The following is an 18,418-nucleotide window of genomic DNA, read 5'->3' as shown; positions in this document are numbered from 1 at the left end:
TGTAAATACATTCCCCCTGTCCTTTTTCTTGTCAGCCAACATTCAATGATCTTAGATATTCAGAGACATGTTTTTAAACTAACAATTAACACCCACCTTTAATTCTGGCTTTTTAGAGCAGAATACCTTTATACAGTTTGTCATGGTTAGATGTAAGGCGGTGTGTGTGTGTGTGTGTGGAATGGGTCATCATTGACATTTTTATATGATTTTGATGAAATGAAATGGATGTCAACAGGAACACCACTGCCCTGTAGGATTCCTGGTGAACAAGGAGACCCAGGATTCTCCGGACGTCCTGGGGTGCCAGGTAATTAAATTTCTAAAAGTATATGAAAGTTGAAAATGGTAGTATTTGGATTATAAAGAGTTATTTTACATTGTTCAAACATGTTCTTTTGCACATCTGTGTTCATGTATATGTAAGGGTCAAAGGGTCAGCCTGGTTCCCCAGGAGCAAGTGGGCGCCCAGGGTTTGATGGGCCTAAAGGTGAGAGAGGAGATCCAGGTTCTGGAGGTCAGCCAGGACCTCAGGGTAAGATTACAGCCTTAAATGTGAATGGGTGCTTCATTTAACCACAAATCTTACACATCATAATTAGTCAACTTGCTTAGCCATACATTTCGAGGTATAATTGCATTATAGATGTCTAACTCTAACTTGTGGTTAGGTTTCCCGGGAATCAGAGGAGATGCAGGTTTACCAGGAACAACAAATACTGGCTTACCAGGATCTCCAGGAAGAAATGGTTTTCCGGGTGTGCCAGGAGCTAAGGGAGAACCTGGTGTGGTACTTGGGGCCAGCCCTGGAGGTCCAGGATTTCCAGGGAGACCAGGAGAGCCAGGAGACAAGGGTCCGCCTGGGACACCTGGTTTACCTGGGAGGCCTGGTAAGTTTGATCAGATGTTTTTAGGTAGTTTCTCTCAACATCATTATCACCAGTCACATGGATATCAAGCATTAGTACTAATGCATTCCTCCTTAGGTAATGATGGACGCAGTGGTTTTCCTGGTGTAAAGGGTGAGCGAGGTTTGGATGGAAATCCTGGTCCAGTGGGTCCCATAGGTCCACCAGGAGAAATCCCTCCCGGGGGTATCCCTGGTCCCAGAGGGCCAGCTGGAGCTAAAGGATTTAATGGACCTCCAGGTAATAAAATTAATTGTCATGAAGCACACATTTTGGTGTTTTGTCTAATAATATGAGTGAGTATTTGTTCAACAAGAGCTGCTCAGATCCTAGCGTAAACTCTACCTTGAGCTCCATAATAATCGATTTTGTCACTAGGACCTTTTACATTTAATTTTTTGGAAGTTCTACCCAGCTTCTAAGACTTAAAGCTATGGTATACGATGTTAAAAATCGGTCGAGACGGTAGGGAAGTTTTAAAAAACTCATCCCGCCCCTCCACACACACCCCCCTCCCCTCTGTGCTACTTGATCCCTGACGTGTGTCACATTTGAGTTCACGTCAACGCAAGACGTCAACACAAGATTAGCAACACATGAAATGTTCTAAACTCCCCACCACCATCATAATACTACTAGTATTGCTAAGGTTTTCAGTAATTGTTATTGCAGCACGCAGCGCATCTTGTTCAAATTCCGATCGGCTCGAACAGAAACCTCGAACAAGAAATATAATTACTTTGACCCGTGATAGGCGATGCTAAACGGCTAACATTCCAATGCCGACCGGCAGCATGAGCAAGTTGTCAAACTGATAAAAAGCCATGTAACACGTCACAACATAAAAGAATAAATAAATGTTTACCTGCTCAACAAAAAGTCATCCGTGTCAGCGTCGTTTTCAGTCCCAGATCTCCCTGAAGCTTTCTCCAACGGTCAATGAAGGACGCTATATTTATCCTACTTAGAGTCCGGCGTTCTTCACATTTCTATTTAATCTCTGATCTTTCCTCCACAGACTTTCTCTTTCGTCCAAACTTTACAGTAGGGGCAAGCAGGGGACGCTTGCTGTTGTCGTTTATATTTTTATCCATTGCTGATCTGACGCTACTAGCTAGCTACCATAGACAGTCTGTCAGCTGTATGCTCGCGCACGGAGGGGGGCGGGGGCGGTTGGGTTGGAGACGCGAGCGCAAGGCGGAGTTTCAAGTGGAGCTGGTGATTGGATGAGAGCAGTTGACCAATATAAGCTGTGCGGCCGCACAGCTTACATTGGTTAACTTTTCTGCGGCTGTACAGCCAACAGAGTAAATGTATTTTTTTCATTCTTTTTTCTATTCATATTGTTAGGATTGTACTATATAACCATAACCAGCATCTAAACGAGGACATTAATAATGAACTATCTTTGAAATCGTATACCCTAGCTTTAATCCTGAGGAATCTCTTCTACAATCTATATCATACACCACTAATTACTTGGGAAGTTAAGGTTTGGGAAACTTTTTTTCTTGTGAGCATTGTGTGAACTACTGGAGATTTCAGTTGTGGTAAATATTTCACTGTTGGCTCGTTCTCTTCTTATCAGTCTACGTCAGCCTGTGTTTACTGATCTTCTTCTCAAAAAATATCTGTTTTCATTATTCTTTTCTTTATGGTCATCCTCCACTCTTTCTCTTTTTCCGTCATCATCATTTCCAACTTCCCGTCCTTCCATTTGTGGTGTCACCCTCTTCTATTATTGGTGTTGGGTCACCTCACTAGGCTGCCAAGGTGAGAAATATTGTCCTCCCTGATGCCCGGCAATATAGTGTTGATGTTTATCTAACACACAATTCGCACTCTTGCCTTGCTTCCTTATAACGCACTTGTCTTTCCTTGTGTTTTCAGTCCTCCCAACTAAGGCAATGAGTGCAGGGGAGCATGCATTAAATTTTTTTTTTTCAGCCAAAAAATAAAATTCTAGCATTATTCACTCTTCCTCATTTCTTTCCAAACCGATAAGGATTTCATTCATCTTCGTAAGAAAAATTAAGATATTTTTTAATCGAACCTGAGAGATTTCTCCTTGTCTCTCCATTGACACTAAGACTTTGAAGAGACATGATCACTTTATGATTGAATTTAGACTTTTATTCAGATAATACCATTGATCAATGAGGTTTGTTATCGCACATCAAAAAAGTATGGTCGAGCTTCCGTTTACCATATTGGATGTGCTCTATGTATGTGCGAATACAAGTCTAAATTAAATCTGTTCATCATATAAAGTGATCTTGTCTCTTCAGAAGTCTTTGATTAAACTTCTTGATTCAAAGTTAATAGACTTTCAATAGAGGGACTGAAATCTCTCAGGTTCCATTGAAAATATATACATTTGTGTTTGAAGATGATTCAAACTAATGAATCTTGATGATTCATGAGTTTGGAACGGCATGAGGGTGAGTACAGTATATGACAGAGTTTTGGGGTGAACTATCTATCCCATTAGGGTTACAGATCTTTAAGCCTCAATGTCAAGCTAATAGATTTGTTTGTTTATTGTGATAATGTAGAATTCATTTTTCTAATTTCTTAGATTAAACAAGAAAGTTTATCCATGGTCTTTTTATCAATGCAATAATTTTTATTAAACTGCACTTGTACATCTTTTTGTGTGTTTCTGTACCAGCTGGCATCACATAGTCTACTCACACTTAGGCCATGTCCACACTAATAAGTTTTCGTTTGAAAACGTATATTTTTCTCTCCGTTTTGGCCTTCCGTCCACACTGAGATGCCGTTTTAAGTCAACAAAAACGTATCGTTTGGAAAACGCTCTCCAAAGTGGATAAATTTGAAAACGCCGTTTTCGCGTTGTAGTGTGGACAGTGAAACCGGAGGTATTTCAAAACGATGACGTTTAGTCATGTGATCCATGTAGTACCAATAGATATTCATGTTCATCGGTATTGTGCCTGTTATGTGTTATTCATTTTTACACTATTGCTAAAATATGTTACTTTCTATGTTACTTAATATGTGCTATTCTTCATAGCACAGCACTGCAAAGATGACAGATAATGTAGCTTACTCACATTTGCTGTCCTGCGGCAAAACAGGAGAGCAGTTGCGTTTTAGACCAAACATATGGTGACTGAATGCGCGACCTGGACGCATCCGTGATGGTGAGATATTTTGTCAAATAAAATTATCCTGTTATTGTGCGATAACATTCTTATTTATTTTCCCATCTGTATCATCTCAGTGAGCTTTTGTGAAGTTTCACGCATGCGCAGTAAAGTGAATTTAGAAGTTTCTCATCCACACTGAAACGTTGGAAAACGCCTGAAAACGCTAGTGTGGACGGAGAGTGTTTTTAAACGAAAACCCCGTTTTCAAATCTATCCGGATTAATGTGGACGTAGCCTTAAGAGATGCCCTTAAACTTCTGTGTTTAAGTACTAATCTTCAGGTTCACTGAATTTGAGCAACGCCACCTAACAATCTAGCCTCAGAACTTGATACGCTGCTATAACTCTGATGTGCTTGTGTGCCTTTAACCACAAACACACCTTCTGATATAACAACAGCATCTTTAGTTAGCATTGAAAGTAATGTTTCATGTTTCAGCTGTTAGTAATGTCTAGAATTAGCCTTTACTTTGAACTGACATTTCCAAAACTGTGAAATACATTATATGTTCAACCAGTACAACAAACACAGGTTCGCCCACTTACACAGAAATAGGATCTATAATTTTTATTTTTAAAATAAAATTAAATAAAATTTATTTTAACAGATAGAAACATAATATCAACAACAACAGAAAAACACATTATATAAAGGTTGTAAATTGATTACCATTTGAACTAATGAAATAAATATTTGACCCCCTACCAACCAGCAAGAATTCTGCCTCCCACTGATTGGTTATGTACCCATGTGGAACACAGATTAGTCCCCATCACGTTAAGAAAGTACTCCTAATGTCGACTCATAATGTGTATAAAAGACACCCGTCCACAGAATCTGTATCTTCCATTCCAACCTCTCCACCACCATGATGAGCAATACCAAAGAGCTGTCAAAGGCAATCATACGCCAGATTGTAGACCCGCACAAGGCTGGAATGGGCTACAAGACCATCAGCAAGAAGCTTGGTGAGAAGGAGACACCTGTTGGTGCCATTATTAGGAAATAGAAAAAATACAAAATAAGCATCAATCACTCTCGTTCTGGAGCTCCATTCAAGATCTGGCCTCATGGGGTACGGATGATCTTGAGAAAGGTGAGGGATCAGCCCAGAACTACATGGTAGGACCTCGTAATGATTTCAAGGCAGTTGGGACCACAGTCACCAAGCAAACCATTGGTAACACACTATGCCACAATGGATTGAAATCCAAGAAGGCACATAGACATGCTCGTCTAAAGTTTGCCAACGAACATCTAACATCTTCAGAGAAGTCTTGGGAGAAAGTGCTACGGTCAGATGCAGAGAAATGCTGACTACGACCCCATCCACAGGTGGAAACATTATGCATTTGGGCTATTTCTCTGCTAAGGGTACAGGACGACTTCACTGTATTGAGGGGCCAATGGACGGGTTCATGTACTGTAAAATCTTGGACGAGAACCTACAGTACTTCCTTCAGCCACAACACTCAAGATGAGTCATGGATGGGTCTTCCAGCATGACAATGACATGCTGCCCAGGCAACAAAGGAGTGGCTTAAGTAGAAGCCCCTTAAGGTCATGGAGTGGCCTAGCCAGTGTCCAGACCTACTATATCCATAATCCTACTGACAATCTGTGGAGGGAACTTCGAATTGCTAAGCGACAGCCAAGAAACCTTAAGGATTTAGAGAGTACAGTATCTGTAAAGAGGAAAGGACCAAAATCCCTCCTGAGATTTATACAAACCTGGTGACCAACTACAAGAAATGTTTAAGACATAAGATATCTTACCAATGTCTAGGTAAGACGTTTCTTGTAGTTGAAACCTTGCCAACAAATGTTTCTCTACCAAGTACTAAGGCATGTATTGCTTGGGGATCAAATGCTTATTTCACTCACTGAAATTATCAATTTATAACCTTTTATACAATGTGTTTTTCTGTTTTTTTCTTTTTCTCTCTATCCTTTCAAATAAACCTACCATAAAGAGATTATAGACCCTTCATTTCTTTGTTAGTAGGGGCGAACCTCCAAAATCCAAAAATAATTATTTCCCCCACTCTATCAATAAATGTTTTTTGTTAACATTTATTGCATCTTTTACTAAATGCGTTATTGTACAACATTGCATTCATTAGCATTTACTTTGTTTTTTTGGTAATTACATGTTGTTTAAAGTGTACAGTCTGTAAAGTTAATTTACTATCCCATATAAAAAATTATTTAAAAAAAAAACTGAAATTATTTATTATTAATTTTCGAGGATCTTTCAATATTTCAAATAATTTCTTTCTATCGATCTTTCAAATATTTCAATATTATGTTTTAACTCATTTTTCCTCCACAGGTTTCCCTGGGCTGAAGGGTGTGAGAGGAGATCCGGGGTTTCCAGGGCCTGGTGGAATAACGGGTATACCAGGAATTCCTGGTATCCTAGGGCAACCGGGAATTAGGGGACCTCCTGGACCCCTTGGCATTGGAGCACGTCCAGGCATACCAGGAAGACCAGGAATAAAGGGTATGAAGATTGCAGAAAGAACTTGTTCTAAATTTATTTGAGTTTTATTGTTGTCTGAAGCTACTCAAGATTCACTTCTTAAGTCCTTTTTAACTTGCTTCTACTGTCCCTAAAAACACACTATGGGAATTTGTTCCTAGAATTACAAGAACGACAACACAAATGTGAGAATGTTTCAAATGCCCCATGTCTGATTCTATTGAAAATGTGCCAATTTTACTTTTACTATTTTATTGTGTCTTTACCATAATGTAGATATTGTTTGTCTGTGTCCAAGGGGTGAAGGGGTCTTTTGGGGTGTCGGGGTTCCAAGGATTACCTGGTTCTTCTGGAGTCCCAGGTGGGCCAGGTGTTAAAGGTTTACCTGGTTTCACTGGACAAGATGGCTTTCCTGGGGAAATTGGATTAACAGGACCCAAAGGTATATTGATGGCAGGACATCTTGTTATATAATTATATGTTATATATTTTTTTGTGAAAGTGAAACCATAGAAGGCACTCAATAAAGAATTCAATACTTTAGAAAGAAGCCGGATATGAAATTGTTTGTAGTAATTGCATATATTTGTGTGTTGAAGGGGATCGTGGTGATCCTGGTCTTCCAGGTCCCCCTTCTCCTGTGTTGCCAGCAGAGCTGCTGGAAAATGGTGAAATGGGTGACCCAGGAGCTAATGGACTGCCTGGTTTCCCAGGACCAAGAGGTACAAAAAGTGGACAGACCATCCAGTTAGGCCTCATTTCCTTTGTTTATAATAGTAAATACATGCTATTTAGTGGCATTGACATGTTTATGTACTTGTCATTTATTATTCCACAACTTAATTAAATGACTCTTCATAACATCACAAGCAAAGGTATCTTTTCAGTTTGTGATAAATGAAGAATAGAATTTCAGAATTTCATAGAACTGGAATTTCAGCAAAAAGAATTGTGTTTCTTTTTTCAACAGGTGACAAGGGTTTTTCAGGGCGACCTGGACGTGAAGGCTTTCCTGGATCACCTGGTGTTGCAAACCAAGTAAAAGGTTTTCCTGGCCAGCCTGGAAACCCAGGTATTCCAGGTTCCCCAGGCTTCCCTGGGTCTAAAGGTTCTCCTGGAGTTATGGGCTTCCCTGGCACAACAGGCCTGAGGGTAAGCATTCTGTATTCAGGCTCAGGTCTGAGTATGTTAAATTTTACTAGGGATCCACCAATATTTATATTGGTATCAGCATTTGCTAAGTTGTGTTATGTACAGACATATAGTGGCACAATTTAAAAAGGAAAATATTTTCAATGCAATGCAAATGCAAAAAAAACTAAATCTTAAATTATTTCTTTTTGTTTTTATTTATTACTTTTGTTTTTTTCGGTTCAATGACCTAGACGAGTTCTTCTAAGACTGAGATTAACCGAGGAAGTTGTGTTTTAAAATATGTGGTGTTCTCCACTGCAGGGTGATGATGGTTTTCCTGGGGTTCAAGGGTTCCCGGGCACTGCAGGACAACCTGGTGGCAAAGGTGAGATCTGTGTAATTCTGTCAGTGCCTTTTAGAATAATCATTTAAGATCTTTATTTCCTACCTGCACTACACATTGCAAATGCAGGCAGTTGAATAGTAGGCAAAACGCAGCCATTACTGATGTCCTTAAAAATGATTTGTTTAAGGTGAGAAAGGTGACTCGTATACATCATCTGGACCCCCTGGACCAAAGGGTGCGGTTGGAAATCCTGGATTCCCAGGTGAGAAAGACACTTTTTTCAGGCTATGGATATCAAATATTTATTTATCATCTTAAATTGGTATTTTATACTCCAGTCAGGTTTTATAAATAGTTTTTTGTATTTTGTGTTCAGGTGGTCCAGGATTTCCTGGTGAACCAGGTGATTCAGGTTTCCCAGGAATCGTAGGATTTCAAGGCCAGAAAGGATTACCTGGAGAGCCAGGAGCACCAGGATTCGCTGGTATGTGGACATTTGCTGCCACCCTTGTAATTCTCGAGTCATGATTACGGTTTTTACTTCAAACGCTGTTTTCTTGCCTAATGTCATTGGTTTTTGTTGTTGTATTTATTCATAGGATCACCAGGCCTCGCAGGCATTAGGGGGCTTCCTGGTTATCCAGGACTAAAGGGGCGTGATGGAGATGCAGGCCGTCCTGGAACTCCAGGCTCACCAGGAGAAAAAGGTTACTGAAGAACTAGTACCATTTTAATGTTAGATATTGCCAAAACCAAATGTATTTTTTTTTCAGTTGTAGTTGTTCATCTCTCTACAAACTAAAAGAAAGCGAAATGAATACATTTCTGTATACTCTACCGCAAATGTTACTTCAGGTTTTCCAGGCTCACCTGGCTTAGATGGACTCAATGGTCTTCCAGGATCCAAGGGGCCACGTGGAGTTCCAGGTAAATTCATCGAATGATCCTTTCATTATAAAATTCTACATTAAGCTTTAAAACTGAACAAACACACTGGTGACTGTTTATTTATTTACCATGTATCCTCAGGCGTGATTGAAGGTGGTCGGCCTGGAGCTCCTGGTGTGAATGGCCGGAAGGGAGAGAGAGGCACATCACAACCGGGTGGACCTGGTCGCCCTGGAGAGAAAGGAATCAAAGGAGACACTGGTGAGACTTATCATGTGGATGGACGACTAAACATTTCTGAATATCTTGTATAAAAGGAAAATAAGGGAAAGAAATTTATTAATTTGAATGAAAAGGAAAGTCTGAATAACTGAATTAAAAAATAATAAAATAAAAATGATGTAAAAATGAATGTACCTAATGGACTGTTTAAATAAAAAAAATATTCCAGCATTTTTCTCCATATAATGCATTTCTGTCCAAAAGACAGTTTCAGTGCAAACTGCAAACTGTTCAAAGGGCTTTAAACGATTCCAGACGATGAATAAGGGTCTTATCAAGCGAAACAATCTCTCATTTAATAAATAAATAAATAACAAAGTTTAAGTTTTAAAAGCTCAAATGCTAGCCTTGCTCTGTTCTGGGATGCACACTTGTGACTCTCCTGTTTGAACTTGTTCATTCAAAGAACAAAACTAACGAATTGACTTGGAAAAAGATTTGTTCATTTTGATAAACGTCATTGAAGATTGGAGTGGGAATCACACTTTACATTACTTTCCACAAGGCCACTGAGGTGTGTTCTAACAAGAAAACAAGCAATCGTGGGGTCATTTTTTTTTGCTGTTTTATGTTCATATATGTATTTGATGATGTGAACTTTTGCCTTTCAGGTCCTTCTGGTTTTAGAGGCTACCCTGGTAATCCTGGCCCCCCTGGGCCACCCAGTCCTTCTAATATCCCAGGTCCTCCTGGAGACCCTGGACTTCCGGGATTAGATGGACGAGAAGGTACAGGACATCTCTGTTCTCTTTTTTTTCTGCTTACTTATTGTTGCATTTCTACGAATAAGCTGAACCCTTCTTTGGCTATATATATCTAAAACCCAAATAAATTTGACCTAAAGGGCTAACAGTTAAATCCACGACATCGATCTGTTTCTCTTTGTGATGGCGGTTGCCAATGGTGTTTGTGATACTGTGAAATCATTTGAACTGGACCATTTGTAGGTCCCTTTGGCCCTCCTGGCCTGCCTGGACCACCAGGCCCTGGAACAGTCCAAGGAGACAGAGGAAATCCTGGATTTCAAGGGCGACCAGGAATACCAGGACCACGTGGAGACCCTGGTACTTTTGGAGCCCCTGGATTACCAGGCAACGCTGGTTTTAAAGGTATTCTTTTGTTATTATTTTGGCATGAAGTTTCTAAATTCATCTTTCTTAAATTTTTTCCAGCCTCATACTCTGTCTTGTATTTTATTTATAGGAATTCAAAGGGCCGCCCCCATGTGCTCATCTTTCATATGAACTGCAATTTCTTATAGTATAACATGAATAGTGATAAACATTAACATAAATATAAAGTAAATAAATGGTGGTGATAAACAAAAACTAACCAATCTGGAAGATAAAAAAAAAAAAACAGAAGAATTTAACAAACTACAAATGGGCAAAAAGTGTGATAAATTAGCCTATTACCTGTCATCCCAAAGTGTGATAATTCACTGGAAAATGACATACTTAAACTTAAATGATTGCAGTTCATGAATACTCTAGACTACAGTTCATAAATTATTTTAAAAGAAGATGCTTAGGAGTTTTTTGGTCAAGTAAAAACAAGAAGCAATGTAACTGAAATATAACTAAGTGTTGTAACAGAGTGCTATATAGAAATAGGCCCACAGTGTTAGTGTTGCCAGTAAAGAGGTTCTAAAAAAGCTATTTTAGAATAGTACACAAACTCAATGTCATGAAGACATTTCTATATTTTTCCCAAAGCATAGATTAAGTGGAGAATGCTGATGGAAAAATGAATACCTGCGCTAATTAACCCTTTATGGTGAGGTATTATAATCATGCCATGATGCAGGCAGTGTTTAAATTAATCCAATAATCCAATAACATGTTGTCAACTATTCATTGATGCCAACTTTACAATACGTTTACAATAACAATCTAAATGCGTGCAGATAGCGCTCCGTTTAAAATCACTATAAGGCCGTCACTCATTTCAGTTCATTGCAATCTCACAAAGTTTCATTATAAACAATGAAGCTGTCTACACCGCACAATGAAACTCTTATTTGCATCATGTATACACTTCGTTTATTATAATGAGAGGATTCACAAGTGTCCAGAACTTGTGAGTCAGCAGTGAAGAAAGACTCTGGTGTTTTTGAGCGGTATGTGTATTGTGACTAAACAACTTTGACTGGCCACTGCGTTCAAGAAATCAACTGGCATGTATGAGATTGGCTTCATTTCCTTAACGCTGCAAAGACATGTAAATAAAAACCCTTTGAGCACAAACACAAATACATGCTGGTTCAGTTTCGCCAATGTGATATTATTACAGTATCAACTGAGGGTGCTCTTGCTTTCGTTTAAGGGTGCTTAGCACCCCATAGAACCGGGCCTGCCTCTCATGCGGTTTGGGAATTCAAGTTTTGTGCTCTCTTTTTCATCTGCATTTACAAGGGCAAAGAGGTGACCCTGGCTTTAATGGTGTACCTGGACAACCAGGGTCCCCGGGAGATCCAGGAAATAATGGCAGAGATGGACCCAACGGATTAAGTGGTCAGTAGATTACAGTGCTTTTTATATATCTTAAAGATCGTTTTTCACAACTGTTATAATGTATATCATAAGCATTATTGAAACATTTGCTTATCATCCTCTCAGGCGAGTCTGGTGCTAAGGGAGAACCAGGTTCTGTTTTTTACCCACCTAATAGAAACCAAATAATATTTGGGGATCCAGGCCCACCAGGTCTTGATGGGTTTTTGGGTCTGGTGGGAATACCAGGCCTGCCAGGCACTCCAGGGTTCCCAGGTGAGTGTTTTTTTCCTATCTTAACATAAGATAAGAAAAAAGCAAAAATTATTAAACTGAAAGTCTGATCAAATATTTTACTTTTTAACTTTAAATTTAAATTCCTCTGAAATTAATTTAGGTCCTAAGGGCCTCAGAGGGCCAGTGGGTAGACCCGGTCCAGTTGGTCCAGCTGGATCTCCAGGAACTCTTGGAGACTCTGGAACTCCAGGAACCCAAGGACCCACTGGATACCAAGGTACAAAGAATCTCCTTTTACCTTTTACATTTTTTATATACATTTTGGTACACTGGTTTTCACATGGTGGTTTTATTTCACATTACGGGTTTTATTTTTTATCATGGACAAAAGGGAAAATAACAAAAACCAATTACAATTAAAATAATGAAATATAACTAACCATATAGAAAAAGGTTGTTTGTCTGTTCAAACTTTCACTATTAAGATTCTTTAATGTATGTTATTGCATTATATTGATCAATAAATTAACAAAAACATTTACAATGTTACACAATTTTTTACAAAATAAATATATAGATTATTTATATATTTAAAATAAATTATTTTCATTTAATCAAAAAATCCTAAAATAATCCATGATGGTTTCCAGAAAAATATTAAGAAACTCAGCTGTTTTCAACATAATAATAATAATAGTAAATGTTTCTTGAGCAGCAAAAATGATTTCTGAAGAATCATGTGACACTGAAGACTGGAGAAAATATGCTGAAAATTCAGCTTTGCCATCACAGGAATACATTACATTTTATTAAAATATAAAACATATTTTGAATTGTAATACTATTTAGTAATATTAATAAAGCAGCCTTGGTGACCCATAAGAGACTTATTTCAAAAATGTGAAAAAATCTTCCAGAGCCTAATCTTTTGAACGTTTGTGTACTGCATTTATATTTAGATATTTCTTAGCAATAAACATTTTTGTGCAATAGACAATTTTGACCGTGTGTTAGATCTTCACTTGATGCAATTGTACAGTTTGGATTCTGGAGCAAAAACAGATGAGAACTGCGTATTTCAAGTGTGCCGGGCAACAGTAGATTTTACTATAGCTTTCCCCCATTTCTTCTCCTCCCTTCTGTAATTGTCTGTCAAATTCGCTCACTCCACAGGACCCCCCGGCAAGCCAGGGTTGCCAGGTCTTCCTGCTCAACCGGTGCGCAGTAGTGGTATTGGTTATACTTTGGTGAAACACAGTCAATCCAGCCAGATGCCCATGTGTCCTCAAGGCATGACCAAGCTATGGGATGGATTCAGTTTGCTGTATGTTGAGGGGCAGGAGAAATCACACAACCAGGACCTGGGTGAGACACTAGTGTTGCTATTATGAGGGGTTTCAATTGTTTAAAAGGATCATAATATTTTGAAAACTCTGTTTTGGAATTGATGGATTTGAAAATATATTGTATTAGATAAGTTATTTGTGCTCTGTGTAATATAGACAATTTTACATGTGCGAACTGATGAGTTGATTTGCCTGACGCTCTGAACGATTATTGAATTCAAATTTTCTTTTCCTTACAGGATTGCCCGGCTCTTGTCTGCCACATTTCAGCACCATCCCCTTCCTGTACTGCACAGTCAATGAAATCTGCCACTACGCTAGCCGGAATGACAAATCCTATTGGCTGTCGACCTCTGCGCCCATTCCCATGATGCCTGTGGAAGATCAGCAGATATCTCAGTACATTAGCCGCTGCTCAGTGTGTGAGGCTCCATCTCAAGCAATCGCTGTCCACAGCCAAGATCTCAGCATACCGACCTGCCCTCAGGGCTGGAGAAGTCTGTGGATTGGTTACTCCTTCCTTATGGTAAAATTCAGTTATACCTCAGCTCACATGCACAATCACACATCACTGCATATTCAAATAAACAGAACTTGCAGTGTAGTACACATACACATATATGTGTGAGATTTTAACCAGTGTAATGGCCCGTGTCAATGGCGTCATATCCGCGTTACCCTCGATTCACGGTTTACTTCCATAAAAACGCCAAAGACACTTTAATATTTTATGCATTTTATTAGATAGACGAGAAACTGTTTGGATCCCTTTATTGACAGAAAACTAATCATTGTAACATGTACCATGTCTCCATGTACCAGGTTTTCAATATTGATTATAAAAAGTTGTTTCTTGATCATAAAATCAGCATTTTAGAATGATTTCTACAGGATCACAGGAATAAATTACATTTTAAAATATATTCAAATATATTCATTAGTTATTTAAAATGTTATTATTATTAATATTATAAAAACAGACGGAAATGGTGCAACACACGGACTCTGGGTCGAACATGTATGGGCGAATCATCCCGGTTGCCATTTTACAACATTGGACGTTTTCAAAACAATTCCCCCACGTGCACTGACGAGTGAGGTGAAACTCATTATAATATGCAAAACTGTTATCCACTCACATCAGTGGGTGTTTACTTCTAAGTCTTCAGTGCGAGACGCCCATATAAACCCAGCGTTTTTCAGCTAGGCTCAAAACTAGGGTAGAAAATAGCCTATTACTTATTAATTTTGATGTTTTTGAATGTAAAAACCAAGTGAACGTCATAAGTTGACCTCAGCCAACAATATAATAAAATTTAAAAAGCCAGACAGTTCAAAATTGTCGGATCTATGTATTTAATCACGAAAATGGGAAGATGAAAACCACTATTTTCTGTTTAAAATTTTCACATAGCATTTGTAGGTTATAATAACATTATAACAATAAAAAATTAAATCCAGGTTTTGATTTTCAAAGATTTATTATAAAAACAGATTTATTTTTTACCCCAAAATGCAATAAATCCATTATTTATTTATTTTCAAAATGCAATTAATCAAAATTAAATTGTATACACATTGAATTTGTTTTTTGTGCATATAAATTCATTGCTTTAATATAAAATCTGTGCAAAACTGTTTTGCACATGACACCTCTAGACTACAGAAAATTACATTCATATTTCAGACATCTTTGTTGTATTGATTGTCTTGTGCATACTATTTATCCATCAATTAATATAATATATTAATATAACAATATTCAGTAACACTTTACGGTAAGGGTACATGTCATGAATTATCATGAATTCATGTATAAATACATTCATGTATATATACATTAATATCATCAGGAACTAACAACGTTTTTTTTAACAGTTCAACGTTTTTTTATTCAGGACTTCATGGATGAACAACTCCTTAATTAAAACATTAACGTTAACTAAGATGAGCACATCATCATGAATTATGATTTATTAAGCATAATCTAACGTTACTTCTGCATATCGCTGTTGTCAAACTTGGGACGTCGCCTCCCAAAAGTTTTTTGACGGCGATCAGCTGTAAAATGGCTTGGTCCTGCTCGGTTTTTGTTGACTTTGAATAAAACAACTGAAAGTTTTTTAAAAGATCCCCTGGGGTCAGGATGTCAGCGTGACAGAAATTTGACACTGTCGTGTGAGAACAAGCAACAGCCGGTATTTCCTCCTCCCGAGTGTCTCATCTTTTTAATCTCCTCACATAAATGATTCGATTTCGATGTCACGTTTACCCATGCAGGATGCCTTACCCTCCGCAGGTTCACCAATGCTGTCAAAATTATTCATTTTTTTTGTTTGTTTGATGATCGAAAATGACAAAATAGATAAGAAAACCTTGGAAGCCGGCGTTAAAGGGCTGCCGTTACTGTTTACATTGCGTGGAATGGTGCATTGTGATTGGTTAAGCGGATGTATCGCATTTTGCAGAAAAGGGAGACTGGCGTTTGTCGCGGTTTGGAAAGAAAGTGAAAAAACATTACATAATATCACGGCGGATATCGTATTTTACGTAAAATTAAAAATTGACTTTTCAAGACCGACCAGATACAATACAGATTTTTGCAGTAACTAATTATTATTATTTTTTTTTTAAATGGCGTTTATCGCGTTTTGGAACCAAACTCTTCATATATTAGATCTCGTTAAATGACAAATTAAACACAATGTACTATTGTATACTATGTAACACGCCATGTCACGCTCTGAGTGAGTGGTATTTACGACAGTGACATTAAATTCAAGTACTCCACAGCAACTCTCAACTCTCAACAAAAACGAGATTCCTGCATAGTGGCCCTTTAATATCAGAGCCACCGAATGACGAATACGAAAATTTCTGACTCAGTGTGCAAGGACCTTAAAAGACTTTTGAGCAGTAGTGGATATTTATCTCACTTATTTTTGATCAAGGTCTTACTCAAAGTCTCCTCAAAGATGCAATGAACGACGTTTTTTACAATGTCAAACTAATTCCATATAACTTTGCAATTTTTGTGTCTGTCCTTCAGCACACGGCCGCAGGTGCAGGAGGAGGCGGTCAGTCATTGGTGTCTCCCGGTTCTTGTCTTGAGGATTTCCGCTCCACTCCCTTCATCGAGTGCAATGGTGCCCGCGGAACCTGCCACTACTTTGTCAACAAGTACAGTTTCTGGTTGACCACGGTAGAGCAGAGCACACAGTTCGTCCAGGGTCCTACCCAGGAGACGCTGAAGGGAGATCTGTACCGCTCACGCATCAGTCGCTGTCAAGTCTGCATGAAGATTTTGTAGCTTGTGTAGATGCATAGCAGGAGACTTTAACTAAAAGAATGGAAGATGAGCTGAGATGAGTAGAAGACACGTCAACTGACTGATTTGATTTCATGCCCTTGACAGTGGTAATATGAAGGGCTGTGGTGTGGCCCACAGGTAAATTTGGTCGGTAAATTTGGAGAATATCGGGGTTGGAATGAAAAGAAATGGAGAAAGAGATTTGTACTCTTTATGTTTATTATCAACACTGGTGCTATGTTGAAAATATGATGTTGTATTTTTGTGTTAAAGCCTTTTCCTTAAGTTTTTAGTCATATTCACGGCTACCTCAGAGAGTGCATCCTAGACTCCCAGTGGATGGCACGGAATAATACACCCTTTATTTTTTAGATGAAGCCATGCAGCGATAAAAACGATGCTTATGGATATGTCCATATATCCATGTCTTATGGATAATATGTTTTGGCTTCAGTAGTCTATATTGGTGTTTTCTTGACAATAATGTTAACCAGATTTTCTTGTTTACCATTCGGCAATAACGGACAAACCAGCACTTTGCAATCTACGTGAACAAGTAAGATTGTGCCTCATGGTTGTCACTTGAAATGATTGGTCTAACCCCTTAAATATCCTATATGAATTGCACTGAAGTTAAAAAATATGTTCTTGTTTTACAAGATCGCATGCAGCTGATCTAAATTCATCTAGTTCACCTTGTGTGCTCAATGATTCTTCTATTATTTTATTGATTAGAATATTCAGACATTCCTCAAACATAAATGATTTGGATGATTAATACATTACAGATCATCTCTTGGTCTTTTAAGGTATAGGTTTTCATACTCTATAATTCACACCAAAAATGTGTGTAATATGTTTTATACTCGTAATGTCATTTTTAATTTTAAAATATCTAATTTACTGTGTGCATTGGAGGTGATAAATAGACTAATTTTGAGTTACCCAGTCTCTCAGAGAGATTGGTTGAAACATAACCACTATGACCACTTAGCCTTTCAGTCTCTCACTGGTAGCCCTGAGTATACATTTTCTTTCTTTGTGTTACATTTCATTATGTGTCTGTAAGTTGATTTATTCCTTTCATCCTCTTGATGAAAGACATACATTAAATTGATTGTACATTTAACAATAGAGAAAGATTTAACAATATTTCCACATTCATGTTTTTTTCTGAAATAAAATGATGTACATTTGTGAAGATTGGCCATCACAGGTGGGCAATTTGCTTTATTATACTTTTAACACTGTGAGACTAAAAAAAAGAGATGTATCATATTAGAACCCACAGTAAACATTTATTTTAATGAATTCAGACGGTAAATATGAGATGATGATATTTTCCAGAATTTCATATAGTAATGTAAATGTTTAATCTGAATGCTCACAGTGAGTACAGTATACATATGAAACCTGTCAAATAAAAGTATTCAAACTTCTAAATGTTGTCTTATATAAAGTTACTTTTATTGTGTACAAAATTTAATATTTATAGTTAGCCTATTTTCTTGTGATGTCTCAGAATGGTACCATGGACATAAACACAAAAACATCAAGTTATGTGCCTTGATTAAGGGCACAATGGTGATGCTTCTTACAGGGATCAAACCAGCAACTTTCTGGTTACCAGAAGTGATCCATAACCCCTATTCCACATCTGCACATCCACTAGCAGGCTAGAAACCAGGGAAAATCAGAACTCTGCAAGGAAAGCAGACTTGATAATTAAACTGATAATTATAATATATCATAAGGATCAAGTAAATAAAATGTTCTGTCAACTCCGTTGGAACTCCATTTTCAGTTTATATCAGTAGCC

At 38.0% G+C, this 18,418-nt stretch overlaps 1 protein-coding gene across 2 annotated transcripts in view; it reads left to right on the top strand.

Moving 5' to 3' along the window:
* Positions 1-18,034, top strand: part of col4a6 (collagen, type IV, alpha 6) — a 121,830-nt gene extending 103,796 nt beyond the window's left edge. For both annotated transcript variants that reach the window (XM_039668816.2, XM_089128742.1), the window contains 22 exons: positions 239-310; positions 428-535; positions 672-890; positions 987-1,148; positions 6,415-6,585; positions 6,863-7,006; positions 7,164-7,286; positions 7,535-7,716; positions 8,020-8,083; positions 8,232-8,306; positions 8,421-8,528; positions 8,644-8,751; positions 8,900-8,971; positions 9,074-9,193; positions 9,826-9,942; positions 10,162-10,323; positions 11,629-11,727; positions 11,833-11,982; positions 12,104-12,220; positions 13,117-13,308; positions 13,529-13,815; positions 16,339-18,034. In XM_039668816.2, coding sequence (XP_039524750.2) covers positions 239-310; positions 428-535; positions 672-890; positions 987-1,148; positions 6,415-6,585; positions 6,863-7,006; positions 7,164-7,286; positions 7,535-7,716; positions 8,020-8,083; positions 8,232-8,306; positions 8,421-8,528; positions 8,644-8,751; positions 8,900-8,971; positions 9,074-9,193; positions 9,826-9,942; positions 10,162-10,323; positions 11,629-11,727; positions 11,833-11,982; positions 12,104-12,220; positions 13,117-13,308; positions 13,529-13,815; positions 16,339-16,599 — 3,113 coding nt within the window. In that variant the 3' untranslated portion in view covers positions 16,600-18,034. The remainder of the gene's footprint in view (positions 1-238; positions 311-427; positions 536-671; positions 891-986; positions 1,149-6,414; positions 6,586-6,862; positions 7,007-7,163; positions 7,287-7,534; positions 7,717-8,019; positions 8,084-8,231; positions 8,307-8,420; positions 8,529-8,643; positions 8,752-8,899; positions 8,972-9,073; positions 9,194-9,825; positions 9,943-10,161; positions 10,324-11,628; positions 11,728-11,832; positions 11,983-12,103; positions 12,221-13,116; positions 13,309-13,528; positions 13,816-16,338) is intronic.
* Positions 18,035-18,418: the final 384 nt, after the last annotated feature.

The sequence above is a fragment of the Pimephales promelas genome, chromosome 1, assembly GCF_988280905.1.
Source record: "Pimephales promelas chromosome 1, fPimPro1.hap1.1, whole genome shotgun sequence".
Lineage (NCBI taxonomy): Eukaryota > Metazoa > Chordata > Actinopteri > Cypriniformes > Leuciscidae > Pimephales > Pimephales promelas.
The sequence above is the reverse complement of the archived record's forward strand: the minus strand, read 5'-3'. Positions and strand labels throughout refer to the sequence as shown.